General features: G+C 52.7%; 1 protein-coding gene across 11 annotated transcripts in view; it reads right to left on the bottom strand.

Moving 5' to 3' along the window:
* The window catches only part of ATP2B2 (ATPase plasma membrane Ca2+ transporting 2), a 116,612-nt gene extending 99,907 nt beyond the window's left edge, over positions 1–16,705 (bottom strand). For all 11 annotated transcript variants that reach the window (XM_040628450.1, XM_040628452.1, XM_040628451.1 and 8 more), the window contains exon 1: positions 16,507–16,705. In XM_040628450.1, the coding sequence (XP_040484384.1) occupies positions 16,507–16,705 (199 nt within the window). The remainder of the gene's footprint in view (positions 1–16,506) is intronic.
* Positions 16,706–18,141: the final 1,436 nt, after the last annotated feature.

Below are 18,141 nucleotides of genomic sequence, written 5' to 3'. Positions count from 1 at the left end.
GGCCCTCATCCAGGTATGGGTTCAAAACGTGGCCTTGCCACCTCCTCACCGGGTGAGCCACTTCTCTTCTCCTCACTTGCCAGAGCCAAGATTTAGCACCTGCCTTGCAGGCCTTGGTGAGAATGACTTGAGATGAGGCCTCCTGCCACTCCCTGTGCTCAGCCCCCAGCAGCTGCCTGCCTTAGAAGCACCCATGTGCACCTCCACAGGCAGCCCCTGCTCACTCCCCTAGCTTCACCTCTCAGGTCCCACTTCCCAGCCTCTGCTCAGGCCACTTCCCACTCCCTGCCTCCCACATGCAGCCTCCTCTCATTTTCCAGGTCTTCTCTGCCTCCCAATCCCAGGGTCTCAGAGGAAAAAATATCTACGATCCAAGGGCATCTGGAACACACTGAAAGAGCAGGGCTTTGGGCCAGGCAGGCCTGAGTCTGATGTCACCCCTGCAACTTGTTGGTGAGTGACCTTGGGTGCACCGTGCCTCAGTTTCCTCATCTGTAAAACGGTGGTCATACTGAAAGGAGGATGTGGTATTTAAAGGGCAAGTCCTCCAGGCCACACCCCCATGCTCAGAAGTAAACCCCAAGGCTGGGACCCATCCCAGCTTCGGGTGGGGGCTCCATTAGACTCCCATCTTGTGGCTGCACTTTTCTTGTTACTGTGCTGAGGCCTGAAGTATGGCTGGCTCCCTGAGATGGTAATTGTTAGGATGATTTAGGAAAGCCTTTGGGGGTGACAGAAAAGCTGGCAGTTCCAGATCAAACAGTCAGCGGTCTCATGGGTCCATCAGCAGAACATCAGAGGGACAGTTTTGCAGCCTGGCCTCGCGTTAACTGCAGCAGTCAAAAAACTGATCGTTCCAAACCCTGGTGCTCACTTGCTCAACACTTTCTCCTTGTCTGGGTAATTAGATCTCCCAGGACTTCAAGAGGATGCCGGCGGCTTCGTGCCAGCTCATGCGTCCTTGAGGCTGGCAAGGGGGCGGCAGGAGGAGCATCTCTGCTAGTCAGATGGCAGCCCCTCCCCGGCTGGTACCTTCCCCCAGACCCGACCTCTGGGTGGGGATGAAAGGCACATACCTCTCCACGTCAGAGACAGCAGGAATGCCGGGAAGTCGGGTAAGGGCATGTACAGGGAGCTGGTGGATTGCTGGGCTTTGACCAGGGTTAGTCTCTCATATTTCCGTGGTCTCCATGCTGAGCTGGGTGGTGGGTTCTGGTTGGGGGGAGGTAGACTGAGGAGCCTTCAGGCCGCACACATGCACACATGCATGTAATCATCACTCCTGTTTTCACTTACTTAGCATCCCACTAGGTGTTTGGGGTTTCAGAGGCAAATGAAACTGCCCCTGCCCTCAGGAAGCATAAAATCCAAAAGTCTAGGATGGTGCCTGCCTACCCACCAAATACTCTATGGAAGAAAATGCTCTCTCCTTTTAGGAGTAAAGCCAAAGCGTGGTAATTTACAAAGGTACCCTCAGTGTTCTACAGTTTGCCTCTGCAGGGATTCCCCCCCGCCCACAATGGGGCTTGCCCAGGATTTTCCCCACATGCTTATGCCTCTGGGGCTGGGCCAGTTTTATAACCCCTTTACCTTACTGAGCACTCAGTGGCCTCTTGGGACTTGGTTCTCTCCCAGCTGATGGCTCCAGGCTCTAACAGATTAGGGGAGTTGTTTTCTTTTCCTTTCTTTCTTTTTCTTTCTTTCTTTCTTTCTTTCTTTCTTTCTTTCTTTCTTTCTTTCTTTCTTTCTTTCTCTTCCTTCCTTTTCAAGGATTTTATTTATTTATTTGAGAGAGAGAGAGGCAGCAAGAGAGGGAACACAAACAGGGGGAGTGGGAGAGGGAGAAGCAGGCTTCNNNNTGAGCAGGGAGCCTGATGCGGGGCTCGATCCCAGAATGCTGGGATCATGACCTGAGCCGAAGGCAGAAGCTTCATGACCGAGCCACCCAGGCGCCCCGGGGAGTTGTTTTCTGAGTTGTTTCTGACACGGTGATTTCTCCAAATACATCCCAGCAAGAAAAGAGGTGGGGGAAGGGGCACAGGATTGGGAAAGTTAGCAGACTCAAAGACAAATCCCCTCTGTCACCCATCACTGTGCAAGTCCTGTGATCCTGCGCAAGTCCTCTCTGAGCCTTGGTTTCTTTACTATAAAACGGGAGGCTGAACATGTTTATCTCCCAGGGCAGCAATGATATAAAAAGAGACCAGGAAGGTTACAGTGCCTAGCAGAGTGCCTGGCAGAGCCCAGGACATGGACACAGGGGATCTGAAAACACTGAACAGCAGGAGCCTGACCAGAACTCACCCTCAGTCAGCCGTGGGGTTGCAGCATGCTATTTGAGGCTCGGGTTAAATATCACCTCCATAGGGAAGCCCTCCCTGACTGCCCATCTCAGTCGCCTCTTCCCATGGGTGCCCTCAAAGTCCTTATCCACCTGATATATTTTCTTTTTCATTTATTTGTTTCTGCATTTTTTGTTGGACTCCTATAAACTTTGTGAGGAGAGATATCTTTGTTCACTGCTGTATCCCCAGCACCTAGGACAGCACCTAGCATCACGTAAGTACTCAATAAATGCTTCTGCAAAGGACAGATGAATTAAAGGAGTGCAGTGATTCTCAGCCAGAGGATGGCGCACACCCCACCAGGGGATGTGTGAAATTTGGTGGGGGTTAGTAAGGGGTAGGGCATCTATAGTCTCAACATTATTATTATTATCATTTATTTTCAGTTATCTTTAATTTATTCTGGAATCCCAATATGGCATTAATAGAGGGGCAAGCTCTCTAGTTTTAAAGGAAGCTCTAGGGACCCTCATCTCCTTTGGGCCTGGAAGCCTATCCTTGAGGACCTTAGAGTCTCTGGGACTTCCAGCAATGATAATCGAAAAAAAAAAAAAAAGAAAGAAAGAAATAAAAAAGATATAAGAGAAAAAATGCAACTTAAAGAAATTATGAAAGAGAAACAAAAGCGGGTGTTGGGTTTTGGCATCCAGTGGCTTCTTCGTTCCTCTGGGAAATCAGGTTTCTTCCCCGGGAGGAGTCTGGGTGGCTGTCCCTCAAGATGCCCCTCCCCCCGCTTCCTGCCCTGGGGTGGGGTGGGCACGTGACCAAGCCAGGCCACTCACTGGCCTCTCTCCATGGACTTGGAATCAGTGATGCCCCAGAGCCAGCCCATCCGCTCATGAGAGCCAACTGCTAAATTTTCAGGTATTTTTGTGAGCTGGTTATTCAATGCAGCCATCACTAGAATTAAATGATAGAAACTTACACTCTATATAAATTATATGGGAAAAGGCCACCGACACCTCACGCTCGTGCCTTCCTAAGTATTTTACTAAATGTCACTGTGATCTGTTCTCTTGAATAGAGGTCCACTGCACCTGCGCAGAATGCCTATACAGCTGAGCGTGGCTGCACCTCTCTTCCCAGCTCTGCGTTCTGAGCCATCGTGTTGGTGACATGGTGCCAGTGTTGACACCACAGAAAGCAGCCGTGCTACAGATAAGGACTCCTCCCTCTCCGCCCGAGTCAGCTGCATGCTACACATCTTCCAGCACAGCCCTGCTTGGAATCCTGAGTAATACAGGGACCCGGACAGTTGGAGTGGACTCTTGCCCACTCCACATTCCCCAAAGGGACATTGAGTCTGTCCGTCCTGCCACTGACCCCTGCATGTCCCAATTTCCCTCTGGGAAACTGAGCTCGGTTTTCCAGCCCTTGCTCCAACTCGGAGCATTCTGACCGGGAATCTTCCTTACGCTGCTTGGGCGGCTCCTGTTGCTCATATCCAGTGTGCCTCAGCTGACCCATCCCAGAACCCCATCCCCACAAATGCAGAAGGAGACGCTGAGAGAAAACCCATCACCCGCAGTCTCACCCCTTAGCCCCAGCACCGGCCCCTTTGGGATGCTGTCTTTACGTCTCTTTTCCCTTGCATCTGTTTTTGTGAGGCTGTTGCCATGGTCACTGGTAAACCCCACTGTTTTCATATCACCTATTTCAAGACCTCATTCACACTGCTTCACGTTCTTGGCCACTACCATTTTCCACAGTGCTCCACACGGCACGTGGAGAAGTTGAACCCTGCATTGAGCTTGGTGCTCAGCAGGGACTCTGCTTGAGAGTCTTCTCTCTCTCCCTCTGCCTCTGCCCTTCTCCCCCTCGTCCTACTCACACACACACTCTCTAAACTAAATAAAATAAAATAAAATAAAATAAAATAAGATGAAATAAAAGCCTGCGACTGTGGATTGGGAGACCTGAGTTCTCATTTGCTGTGTGAGCTTGGGCAGAATTGTTCCCTCTCTGGTCTTCACCTTCTTAAACCTATGTGAATGATGACAATGGTAATGAGAATAATAATATGGTCTCCATTCCCTGCGGGCTTCCTGTTCTGTGCTGTGTAATCTTACACGCACTTGCTCATGTATTCCTCACAGGGACCCATGAGAAAGTACGACTTCACAGATGAGTAAACATGTTCTGAGAGGTGAAGTCATTTGCTTTGCACAGCACAGCGAGGAAGTAAGTGGCACAGTAGTGATTCAGACCCGGGGCGTCTGCTATTTAACACTTAGGCTGCATCGCTACTTTCTAACGCCCAGTGTGCAACAGGCTCTTGGACATATACGCGCCCATACAGCGGTGAGCTCGTCTGCCCCCACCACGGGCCTCGTCTGTTCCCATTTATGTCCCTGCCTGACAGGAGAGAAGCTGTCTTCAAGTGCAGAAGTGATTATCTCGAGTGACACTGTTTTGGGTCGAACTGTGTCCCTCCACAACCATAAGCTCCAGCACCTCAGAATGTGACCATGTTTGAAGACCAGGTCATCACAGACGCGACGAGTTACTAAGTTAAGTCGTGAAGGCGGGACCTAATCATGCATGACTGGTGTCTTAAATGTGGACACAGAGATGCATGAGAAGACAACGTTAAGACACAGGGAGAAGATGGCCATCCACAAGGCAAGGAGAGAGGCCTGAGCAGATCCTTCCCTCACGGCCCTTGGAAGGAGCCAACCCTGCTGACCAACACCTTGACCTTAGACTTCCAGCCTCCAGAACTGTGGGACAACATATTTCTATTGTTTAAGTCCCCTGGTCTGTGGTCCTTTGTTACAGTGGCCCCTGGAAAGGAGCACAGAAGCAGTGCAGGGATGGACAAGAGAGCAGGGGGGGGGTGCAGAGGGAGAAGGGTGGATGCACTGGGGGCAAGGTGGAGGGACTCTGCCCTCTTTGCCATGTGTAGGGATGACTAAGGGCTCCCCCTCCTGTGAGCTGTGTGCTTGGGCAGGTCCCTTCCCTGCTGGGCCTCTGTTCCCATGTGTACCCTGGGATTGCTGGATGGTCCCTAAGAACTGTTCCAGGCCTGTGGTCCTGTGGGTCTGTGAGTCCCTCAGGCTTTTGTTCTATCTGCTCTCAGCCAATTGAGCTGGTGTGAGCAATGGGGAGTAGTCCCAGGGAATGCTCCATTTTGCTGTTCTGTTCAGCAGACATTTCCCAAGACCTCATTCAGCAGCCTGTCCTCAAGGCTGTTGCTCTTTTGCTGTCCTCCTTGAACCTCTCTTGACAACCTCTATGTCTAACTGACTTCCTATCCAGTGTCAGACACCTTGATCACACCCTACCTGCAGGTGACTCTCTCCTTATACCTCTCTGCTATCTCCTGCTTTGCCGGCTGCCTGCTCCCTTAGTAGCTGGTGCTAAGGACCCGTGCTTGACAAGTGCCCCAGGTGAACTCATTCCTGCATGTTTATTGAGTGTACTCTGTGCTGGGCACTATTCTAGGAGCTAGGATACAGCAGTGAACACCACAGGCCCACATCTCTGCCCTCCTGTGGCTGACCTCCCCTCTGCGCAGGCGTGGGACTTGTGAGCAGAGACAGGACTTCTCTGTCATCTAGGTGTTTCACCTCCAGGTCTAGCCTCTCTGCTGGGTTCCACGCCTGCTGTCCTCTCCTCCAGACCCCAAGAGTGCACGATGCCCATTATGAACCTTTCGTCTCGCCCTCAACCTTGCTCCTCTCCTGTTGGCCATTCTCCTTCACGAGCAGTCAGCTGCTGTCCTAAAAACTGAGTTGCATTGACATCATTCTCTTCTTTGACCAGCTATCATAGGCTGAGTCCTGCTGCTTGGTGCTCCCTCCTCTCCATTACCACCACCCTGGCCAGGTCTAACTCTGTCACCTCTCCCTCAGATGCCTGTCCCCATCCCCCTGCACTGGCTTTATCCCCTGGGGTATCTCGCAATTCCAATCAAAATCGGGGCTGCCAGACCAGTTGTCTTGACCACATTGCTCTTCTGCTCAAGAACCCTCAGGGGCTCCCCCGTCTCTTAATTTAAGCCCAAGTCTTCGGCTCAACATTTAGATCCCTTCATAGAGGTTCCTAGTTTGGGCTCTGGGGTTGCCTCCTGGCATCGGAATCCTGGTTCTTGCACCCTTCAGCTGTGTGACTGTGGGCAAGTGATTTAACTTCTCTGTGTCTCCATTTCCTCATTTGTAAAAATGAGGATAATCCTAGTGCCTACCTCAGAGGGTTGTTGGGAGGATTAAATGAGGTAATGATGTATGCAAAGCTCTCAGGATGGTGTCTGGAAGATCTATAATGCTCAGTTATCCTCAATTATTATCACTGCTTCTAGGCGCTCCCTCCCTCAAGTTCCAGCCAAACAGAATGAATGGCTCTTCCTTTTACACATCCTTCTTCTTTGCCTCTGTGCTTCTGTTCCCTCTCCCTGGAGTGCCCTTCCCCATTGCAAACCCTGCCCTAGCCTTCAACATCTTGCTGAAATACTGCCTCCTCCATGAAACCTTCCCAGATTCTTCAGCTAGAAGGGCTCACTTCTGCCTCTCAAATCCATGGCATCTCGTGCAAAGCTATCCCGCAGAGAGCAGAGCCTTTGCTGCTCCTAAGTGGTCCCCGGGATCATTTGCTGGGACCACGCAAACTTCCAGGGGGCCTCCCGCTGGGGTGGAGGCTGATGCTGGAAGGGGGCTACTAGGGAACCAGCAGCCGAGGCATGAATTTCCACGGACTATAAATAACTCTGGCTCTGAAACTGCAGCAGGGGCCTGGGTTGCGCCAGGAGGAGTAAGATAATCATTGTGCAGTGAGGGGGGGCCTGTGTAGATAACTTACCTGCCCCGTCGGGGCCTCTCGTGTGACAGGCGGGTCTGGAAGAAGAGGCTGTGTCAGCTCTCTCAAGCTTTGTGCGAGCCAGGCTGGGTGGACAACCGAGGCAGCCCTAACACCGGAGACAGTCTAGCCTGCAGGTACTGAGCAACATCTCTCACCCTCGGCCCACCTGGCAGATGAGGGCCAAAGTCAGGCTGGTCCCCCCAGCTCAGTGTGTCCGCTAACACAGGTTGGTGGCCGAGTGTCCTTTTCCCGCACCCCCTGGGGACCCAACACATGAGGTCAGACAATCCTCTCCTGAGGTCCCACTGTGGGCCAGGCCCTGCGTGTATCTTCTCATTGAGTCCACAGACTAGTATGGGCCCTGGAAGCTGGATACTACCTGCTCCATCCTACAGATGTGAAAACTGAGGCGCTGAGAACTTATATAACCTGGGCCCCAACCCAGGCTTTCAGATACTTTAGTTTACTGCCTTTCTCCAATTTCACCAAGGGTTTTCAAAAATGTTTTCTTTTTTTTGAAAACTCTGTTAAAAAAATATCTTACCAGATGCTTCGCCATGCAAAACAGATAAAAAAAGGAGCTGCTTTGGTACATGGTGGGGCAGGAAGCCCAGAACTTCACCTACTTATCTCCTTGTCTCCTGGGGCGCCACTGTGGAACCCCAGAGAATCCAGTATAAAAACCACCTTTCCAAACCCTCAATTTCCCTACATTCAGCAAGTTCTTTGGCTCTTCTGGCCGCTGGAGAGGGGCTGTACTCTCCCTGCCTGCCCCCAACTCCATCCTACCTCATGTCCATTTTACACTCTCACAGACAGCACAGACAAATATAAATACCTATTAACTAAGCCAAGTCTGCACACAGCATGCACAAACCAACTAAAAGTCACAGTCTACAAAAATCAGTGCCTAGTCTGTGGGCTGGGATTCTGTGGCCTTTGAGATACATCCTAGGCTCCAAGCACAATGAATTCCTCATTTCTTCCCATGACATTCCAGGTCTCACCTCAGGGCCTTTGCTCATGCTGTTTCCTTTACTAAGAGTGTGCTTTCCTTCCCATGTCTGCATAGTCAGCTCCTCCCTGGCGTCTGAGACACAGCTCAGAGAAAGCCTCTCCTGGATTTGTCTCCAATGGGCATGGATCGGGTTGCCTCCTCCTACGACCTTCAGCACACTCCCTCTGGCTGTAGAGTTATTTTTGTCAGCAGGACACAGTAGATTAAGGGGATTATGTGCGCGTGTTCAGGAGCCAGCCTGCCCCATACCGATCCAGGCTGGGCCCCTGATTACTAGTGTTCCTCTGAGCCTCAGTTTCCTCATCTGGAAGCGGCGGATATGAGCAATTCCTGTTTGAGAAGATGAAATGAGGTAGCAGCGCGGATCCTCCGCGGAGAGCCTGGTCTGCAAGCACTCAGTACGTGGTAATGCATCTCCAGGATTGCAGCTGTAACTGGTATCATAGCTAGACTGGGAGAGTCTTCAGGGCAGGGAAGTTTACAACCCAGCTCTGCGCCCCCCTGGAAATCTTTAGGGAGCTCTGGATGGGGAGGGGTTCAGTAGGGGCTCCGCCCTCCTCCCCTCTGGCTAGACTGGCCCCTGCCCCTGCCCCTGCCCCTGGCTGCCCTTTCCTACTGGTTCTTGCCTGCCTCTGTGACCTTAGAATTGTCTCCTGTCTGACATCCCCCTCTCCTTGCCCCTGATCCTTGGATGGTGAGGGAATGTCCCTGTCTTGGCCTTCCCACCTGTCCTGCGTACAGCCACAGCACACAAACACTGCTCCTGAGCGGCATGCAGAACGCCTCTTCCCAGGAGAGCAATGTGGTTCGAGCCTGCACATTGTAAGTGCACGGTACATGTGTGTTCGACAAGTGCGTGTGTGTCAGCCTTGTTGGCCTACATCACCGCTTGGCATGACCGAAGCAGGGGAAGCAACGGGACACTCACTGAACACCTGTCTCCATGGTTCCAGGAGGTGGGAATTATGATCATGCCCTTTACGAATGGGGACACCGAGGCTCAGAGGGATGGAATGACCTGTTCAAGTCCTCAGAGGTGGAATTGGGACTCAAAGTCCATGTTCTTTGCATTCCCAAGCATATAGTAGGCACTTAGTGTTTAGTGCATATTTATTCTGCAGAGCAAAGATGTCTTCAGAGTAAGAATTGGGGCCCCCTTTCTCTCTAAGCCTTTGTTTCCCACTCAAGGGGCTATTGTGAGGACCACATGAGGCAACCTAGTGGAAGGGCCTGGCCCTGAGGAGTTTGCACACAGTAAATTACAGCCGCCAGGTAGCTCTGGGATGCGGATGTTTTGCACAGTGGGTCTGCATAGTGTGAGGCCCACCTGTAAATGTTACCCATGGTGCTTATAGCCTCCACCCCTTCTCTGGATGCCTGACTACACAAAGCACCCACGAAGCCAAGTAGCATTGTTCATGGAACAAGAAGTTCGTCTAGACTCACTGGAATCCACCCAGAAGCCCTTTGGTCAGTGGTGGGTCGGGCCCTTCCGCTAACTGTGCCATACCCTTCTAGCCACCCCCCTGCCTGTGTGCCTTGCACACGTTCTGCTGCCCCAGCCTGGGAAAACAGATAGCATGTATCAATCAACATGTGGGCTTATTTTATTGATGATTCAGAAAGATGTGCGGGTGGCATTCTGGAAAGCATCCACACATGATTCATCAGGCTTTCACAGAAAGCTAGTGCTTTTAAGGGATTTCTTTTTCCTGGTGATGGTGGCGGGGGGTGTATAAGCACTGTAAATCAGATATGGGGCTTTATTTATTCAGTTTTTAACCCCCAGCCTCACACGTGTTGCCTGAGCCCACTGATCTGCCCAGATAAGCTGCCTTTCTCTTCTCTGCTAATGCAAACCCAACTTGTCCCTAAAGTCGCACAGAGAATCCCGAGCATAGAATAAGACAGCTCACACGGAAGCAGCACCTGCCACGTGCCAGAGACCAAGCACTTCACGCATGTTACTTGGATCCTCACAGGAGCCCCAAGAAAGAGGCACTCTTACTGTCCCAAGTTCCAGATGAGGAAACGGAGGCACAGAAGGGTCCAGTGTTCCACAGTGGGTAAGTGCAGCCGGGATTTGACCATGACACCCCGCTGGCCACTTCACCGTGGGGACACTAGTCATATCCCTACTTTCCACGGACGGTCCCAGCTATGCCTGCTACATGGGTGTGAATGTTAACAGTGCTGGGGTTTGGCTGCGATCACTGCGTATTTGGTGCTCCTGAACCCGCCTTCGCTCCTCAGCCACCCTTTCTCCCCATCCAGGCCAAGCTCTCCTCAAGGGCGCAGAGCACGCCCGCTCTCTGTCCACATCATCCCCGGCACACGGAGGGGCCTTCCACACAGCAGGCCCACAGGCCCGTACGGCTGGTGCTCCCACCCTCTGCTCCCTCCCGCAATCTCCACGTCGTCTGGGTGGACTGACTGGCACCCCTCTGGGGTGAGCACATGCCTGGGGTCTGACCTATCAGCCTTCTCCATCCTCTGGCCACAGGGGTTGGGTCAAGAATGGCCACATGATTCCAGGTGGCCCACTGAGAGTTTGTTCTGGGACTTAGAGGAGGGGACCATGAGGAAAGAGGCGGCTTTGGCGGCTCGGGGGCCAGGATGGGAGGGGGTTAGCCTGAAGCTAACAGTGGGAGAGCCTGCCCGAGAACGAGGCCAACAGGGAAGGCAGTGGAGGTGAGAGGTAGCAGGAGAGAGATGGACAGAGTCCTCCTGCGGTCCTGGAGGCCTGGACCCAGACTCGCCTGAGGCTAGAACTGTCCCTGCACCTTTTGGTTGCACAGGCAACCAAAAAGGGAAAAATCCCTTTTTCACATAAGCCACTTTGAAATGGGTTTCCATCAAACAGAATCCTGAGGGATAGAAATACTCAGTGAATACTGGAGGATGATTCTTCTGTAGAAAACTTTCAAAGGATTTTTGGCTCACTGTCTCCAAATGGCAGAGAGTGAAGTAGATCATTTCCATTTCACAGAGGAGAATATAGGTCCTGGGAGTCTAAGTATCTTGCCCGAGCTCAGGAGCCTGCTTGGTGACAGACGTGAGGCCAGAACACCTCTCCAGCCTACATGCCTTCCCCGCCTCCATCCCTGCATGTATCTGAGAAGGCAGCTACATTTCCTCAGCCTCAGAAGTATTTTGATGAACTTGTCTCCTCCAGACCTTACATGGGTCACTTCACCGGAAGACCCCGGGGAGAGGCCTTCTTGCGCCCCTCGGGCCAGGTAGTGAATTCCCCACATGCACCCTGTGCCTGAGCAGTTCCCAACCTCACCCTGCCTGGGATGCTGCTGAATCTGTGGCTGCCTCGGTTTCCCCATCCACCTCTCTGGGCCCCAGTGATGCCTGGGGAAATGGAGCACAAGGAGAAATACAGCATCACAACGACAGACAGACGACCCCCACAGCCTGGGCCTGGGGCCCAGAGACACTTCAAACACACACTGCCTTCACACCTTCCCCCGTGCCCAGCTGGTGACGGCTCTGTGGATGACGACACAGGCCCTGCTGAGTCCGAGGGGCGTTCTGATTTAACATCGTGTTTATGCAACACGAGGCACTGTCCCCATGATCCACCATCCTCTCCTCCCTCAGCTCCACTCTCTCCACCACCTGGGCAGGCTGTAGGATTCATACAAAATTAACCGGAGGTTCTGTTTCACAACACTCCAGTATCCAGTTCCCACCCCCCACGGCTGCCCCCCCACTTTGTTCCCCTCTCTCCCCCACCAGGAGAGGCACAATGCAGGGAGCACTCAGTGGGACCTGTCTGAGCCACCCCTTCTGACAGCCTGAGGTGCGGGGGTCTGGAAGTGAAGGACAAGGGGTGTGCGTGCTAAGTGGCTCAGGGCAGTGCCTCTCGGAGCTTGGGGATTGAAGCCAGTTGTTCCACGGGTGACACCAGCTGTCCTGTCCCCCGGCTGAACCCTTCCATCCACACAAGGAGGGGGGCCCAAGGGCATCCCCTACCTCTCTGTCTTCCTCCCGTCTTTCTGTGAATATTTGTGTGAGCCCCCCCAGGCATTGTACCAGGTGCAGGGGACACAGTGGAGAAAGACAAACAGCTCCTGCCTCTGAGGCCTCACAGGCTACCCCAATACCTATCACCCATCTTTCCAGACTCATGGCAAAGCAGCCTGCTCCGGGAAACCTCCCCTGCTAGCATATTAACTCTGTTTGGTACTGTCTTATTTATTATTTATAGATTCATTTATTTATTTTAGAGAATGAGAGAGAGAGAGAGGGAGAGTGAAACTGCGAGTGCAGGGGCGAGGGGTAGAGGGAGAAGGAGAGAGAGAAGCTCAAGCAGACTCCCCGCCAGCGCAGAGCCCGATGCGGGGCTTGATCTCAGGTCCCCGAGATCAGACCTGAACTGAAACAAAGAGTCAGATGCTCAACGACCATGCCACCGAGATGACCCGGTACCATTTTATTTAAGTGCCTATTTCTTTCCTGGGGATAGAGCCCATGCACATTGTTTTTTATAAGAAATATTTGTCTATAATAATAACAATGATAATGAACATCATTTCGGCAGGGTCTAGGGTATGCCATATACCACAGTAAGTCCTTCACGTGAATTATCTAATTTAATATTTGCAACATCCTGTGAGGTAGGTAGTGTTATTACTCCCATTTCATAGATAAGGCAACTGAGGCTTGGAGAAGTTAACTGAATTCTTTCAGTGTGTCCCTTGAGAGTAAATGTCCCTTGAAGAATAAGCCTATCAGGATTTAACCCTGGGTGTTGGGCTCTACTGTCCTATGCTGGAAGGGTGTGGAAGGAAAGGAAGCAGTGGAGGGCAAGGAGGGGAGGGCACTGCTGAGTGGAATGGAACCAACAGTGGAGGAGGGAAGGAATGGAGTTCAGATCAGAGATGGAGGCCACTCCTGGCCTCACAGGGAGCCAGGTTTACCCCCTGTTGTCACCAGAGTCAGGCCTTCAGGGGGAAATTCCGACACTGCCAGGCTGTGGGAGCTGAGACCCTGGCCTGTGCTGGCAGCAGGTGGTGCCCCGGGTGGGAGCGGATTTCTCACAGTGTCAACCCCCCTCTATCACTTGCAGAGATCTTTTTGCCTAAAATTAGCTGGATGTGAAGGGGAAGGCTAATTTATGCGCGGCCTGGAGCAGTTTCCTGTAGTGTGACTCAGAGGCCGGCTCTGTGCTCACGTCAGCAGACGAGGGGCACAGGGTGTGGAGAATGGCCAACCCGAGTCGCTGTCTGCAGATGGCACAGCCCCAGACCATGTGGCTTTTCAGCTGGGGGCCGGGGCTGGAGGACCAAGCATTTCTCGAAGTCATGCCAAATAGGGCATGAATGCTAAACATGAGAGAGAGTAAAGAAAAGTTCCTTGGTGGCCCCAAACTACTCAGGCCCTCATCGGACAGAAGGCACCTTTAGAGGACTGTTCCCAGGTGTATATGCTTGGCTCAGGCATGAAGACACATCTGGGGGTGGTGTCCAAGGCAGCTGTGCTCAAAGTCTGCTCTGATGAGGACAGTGGTGGTGACCTTGAGCCCTCATGCTTCTCATCCATGAAATGGGTTAGCAACACCTGCTTCTAGGAACACGTGTAATATGAACTCAGCACAGCCTGGTAAAAAGTGTCGCACCATTCACAGAGATTGGCCAGCATTCCAGAAGGGTCAGATTCCACCCTTTCCAGAGAATGTGACTGCTTCTTCCAGAGTTATGATAACCATAATGAAAACAACAGCAACAAGAGCTGACATTTATTGAGAGTTAGAGACTGGGCACTTGGCCTAATCTCATTCAACATTCACAACCTATTTACTGATGGGAAATGGAGGTGTTTAGTCTCTGGGCCTGAATCCTAACACATAGCACTATCCATGGGCCAGGCATTGTTCTAAGCCATTCACTGTGTCCATACCACCTTATGAGCCAGTCACTCTTATTGTCCCAATTTACAAATGAGGCAACCGAGGCACAGAGGGGTTGATACGTTGCCCAGAATCCCATAGCCGGTAAATGGTAGGGCTGGGATTTGAACCCAGGTCATCCAAGTCTGAGGTCTGTAGCATTATGTTCTTCTGCCTCTCCTCAAACCTCTTCCAACTCTACCTGCACCCTGGGACACCCTTCTAGGGACCAACACAGCAGGGGCTCTGGTTAATCTGGTTAATCCTACAGGCTTTCTCCTCCTTCTCAGAGATCTTTCCTCAGAGATCTCATTTGGTCCTCATGAAAAATTAGGAAACCAAGTCCCAGCGAGGTCAAACCAAGGCCCCAAAGCACCCACAGCTGACAGGCAGCTGAGCTATATTCAGAGCTGTCATGATTCCTTCCACTGTAAAGATGAGAAAACCGAGTCTCCTTTATTTTCCACATAATGACTACCTTCTTGCAGTGCCCTGGCATGCTGTGGAATTCCATCTAAAAAATGCTGCTCTATGCCATGCTACATGCTTTTCCTTCTCTTTCCTCCATAGCCAAGTTCAAGTACCTCCTTCTCCAGGAAGCCTTCCCTGACCTTCCCTGCCCACCCACCTCACCTCTCCTCTGAGCTCTGGGGTCCATGCTACACCTGGGCTGGATTATATGCTGTTTTGGCTGCTCAGCAGCTTCCTGTGGGCTGGGGACTCAGTGGCCATGTCTCAGGGCTTTACTGGGCACTTATCCTCCCTCTGTATGCCAGGTACCGGATGGGGCACTAGATGTACGAGAGGAGCCGGACAGGATCCCTGCCCTTTGGTGTGCGCATGCTTTTCCAGCAGTACGCAGTGGGGAACACAGTGAACCAAATGGCGATGGCCCTGCACAGAGCTGGAGCCTGGCCACGGGCTGCTCAGTTTCCCAGGGTCCAAGAGCCTGTCGGGGGTGGTGGTGCTGGGGAGGCGGGTTTCTCCACACCGTGCTCCATATGCCAGGGTCCATGGCCTGGCTTTGAGGGGCTCTGCGAATATGCTGACAGGGTGAGCCACATCTGTAGTATGCAGGTTTTTGTTTTTGTTATTTTTTTTTTTTTCTGGGAAAAAGGACCACAGCTTCCAGCAGGTTCTCTGCAGGGTCTGAGACCCAGAGACATTTAAGACTTCCTGACTCAAGAGAATCTCCTGGTCCCATTGAAAAAGACAACGACTACTGGGGCGACCCTGCCTCCTAGCAGGCTGGGTGTGCCAACCAGATGCGTTGGTGAGCATGGGCCATTCTGCCACAGACCGATGTTCACAAGAGGCCCAGGAGCACCCAGGCAGAGCTCACTCCCATCTCAGGGAGTGAGCACATGTGGCCGTTCTCAAGCTCCGAGCTAGAATCATTCAGTCAAGAAGGGATGTTTCCTCTATTCTCTCTCACTCTACTCCTTGCCCCAAGCAAAACCAAACACCACCAAGAAAGGAAGGTGTTTCTAAACTTCTGCCTAGCTGAGTGCCTAGGTCCTCAAGCAGCCTCTGTAGAAAATGCATTGAGGACTGGTGCCCAGCAGTGCTCAGGGTATGGGGACTGGCATCAGGAGACAGGACAGGAGGGACTTTTGGCCCTGAATTTCTCATCTGTCACATGGGGATAAGAATTCAGATGCTGTCTGCCTCCTGGGTTGTAATCTGTACTTGGGGGAGGGATTGTCATCCGTTCCTTAGAATAATAATGGCTGCCACTTATTGAGCACCTACTGTATGCTTAGGCTTCTAGTAGGCACTATGAGGTAGCCATCGGTTCCATTTTCCACAGGAAGAAACTGAGGCTCAGCAAGCCTCTTTGCACAAAGCTGTAGGACTGGGGGGTGCCAGGGAAGAGCCTCACACCCACACGTTTGGGGTTTATGCAGGGAACTCTTCTCCCTAATGGTGAGGGGAAAGTAACTGTGGGGATGGGGACCCAAACTTGACACTCTGGTGCTCAAGCTGGGCTGGTTTCTCTTCCTTCTGCCCAATAGCAGATGACCTGGCTTTGGTCCCCTTCAGCAGAGCCTCCAGAAGCTGAAACCCTCTCTCTCCTGAGGTGCTAGGTCGGCTCATTTTGGCAGTTACAAGAAAGCCCTACACCCATTCCCAGGGCAAGACACACACAGGTATCCGTCCCCTTTCCCTAATGGCCCATCTTCCTGCCAGCTCTGTCTTCCAGCAGCTCCATAGCCTATGGCTGCCCCAGACACCTATGGAGCCACCATCAGAGTTTGGATTTGGGACAGTTGGACACAACCCAGGCCAGTGACATGGGTTGTGGAGCTAAATTTGAATGCATGGTGGCACCGTTGTGGTCCCATGCTTAAGCCCAGACTAGGGGGTTCCTGGCACCTGGGGAAGGAAGGCCAGGGCCTGGGCTGGATCCCAAATCCAAGTACTGTGTTCAAATCTTCCACACCTACCTTCGACAGGTGACGTTTTGAGGCGCCGGCAGATGGCTTCAGTGTCCCCATAAGTCTCCTTGATCTTGACCACAGCCTCGGTGCCCCGTAGCTCCATGAGGGAGCGGAGCTCCTCCATTGTGCACCCGAACTCGCCCCCATGGCTCGACTCATTTCTTTGGTTTTTGGAGTAAAAATCGCTGTTGGTCATGTCACCCATGTTTGCTCCAGTCCCTGCTCGGGGTGGGCCCGAGAGTCAGCGCTGGACAAGAGGCTGCTGGGCGATGGCTCCGTGTGGCTGTCCTTAGCACAACCTCACTGGATGACTGTGGCTCCTGGTGGCCGACTTTGGGTCCCAGGGGGAGGGGGCGGCCGAGGTGGGCTGGCGACTGTGGTGGTGAGTTCCAAGGGATGTCCCTGGGCACGGGGCAACGTCCAGGGGCCGGAGGGGCTCAGGGCTGTAGACCCAGGAGTCTCCATTCAGTGGGGCCCATGCTGCTCCCTGGAGCTGGCATCTACATGGTCAGGGGCGGTGGCTCCTGTGGGGGCAAGCACAGAGTAGTGACAAGGGTCAGGCACTGGAGGCTTCACGGGACAGGGGCTCAGGAAGGCCCAGGCCGTATGTGCTTGTACACACACAGACCACCCCAAATAACACCCCTACATATACACAGACCCTAACACGGGTGTTTCCTACAATACCCCATAACACACCAGGTCACACTAAAAATCCAAATACATATAAGCCACCTGGGCACTCTACAATATACTCTCCCCAAGGCACAGCCTGATGTACCCCCAAAACACACCCTAACCCCCTAACTGTCCACTGTGCTATTTAACACACTGCCTTCATGACAGGCATTCTGGTGTATGCACACCCTGACACACACGACTTAGGGTGCTCTGTAACACCCAGCCTGCCTACTTTTAGGGCCCACTCCACCGCCATACACACACACTAGTACATGAGTCCTACTTCACACACACCCTGGTAGACATCCCCCTTCCCACCATAAACGTTATCCCACGTAGCCACACTTCTAGGAATACATCTTCACATTCCCACCCCCTCTCCTCAAAAATACCTGTGCTCACAGTCTTGTTTACATGCACACCATGCTCTCACAATCTGGAGCACAATCCCACCCCCTAAGTAATAACCCCCAGGCTCCCCAGCGTATATGCTTCCTCCATCCATGCCACGTACGTCTGCTGTTATACTGTTGTCCCCACTCTAGTTTCACAGGCATGGGAATGGGAGAAAGCCGCCCACCTTCACCCGCAGGCCCCAACAACATTAATCAAGGCCCTGGGCCTGGTCAGAGGAATCAGCTCACGCATATTCACCAGGACATTACTGAGCCCCCCCTCACCCCCTCCTTGGCCCTCAGCATGAGCTGGGGTCCATGGAGCCCTCACCTGGGGGCCCCCACAGTTCAGCACCACAGATAGCGGCTAGGACATCCCTCGGGGAGCCCAGAAGGAGGAGGAGGGAGTACCGGCTTTTCCCTGCCGGCCGGCCCGGCCACCCTTGCAGAAGTGCAGCATCTGTGGGGCTGCCAGGAGAGAATCCAATCCACCCTGACACCCAACACCAGTGGCCAAGGTCCCCGGCAAGCGTTGGGTGACAAAGGGCCTCTGCTGAGCTTGGCG

The sequence above is a fragment of the Ursus maritimus genome, unplaced genomic scaffold, assembly GCF_017311325.1.
Source record: "Ursus maritimus isolate PB19 unplaced genomic scaffold, ASM1731132v1 scaffold_14, whole genome shotgun sequence".
In the NCBI taxonomy this organism is placed as follows: domain Eukaryota; kingdom Metazoa; phylum Chordata; class Mammalia; order Carnivora; family Ursidae; genus Ursus; species Ursus maritimus.
Note: the sequence above shows the minus strand (reverse complement) of the source record. Positions and strands in the feature narration are given on the sequence as shown.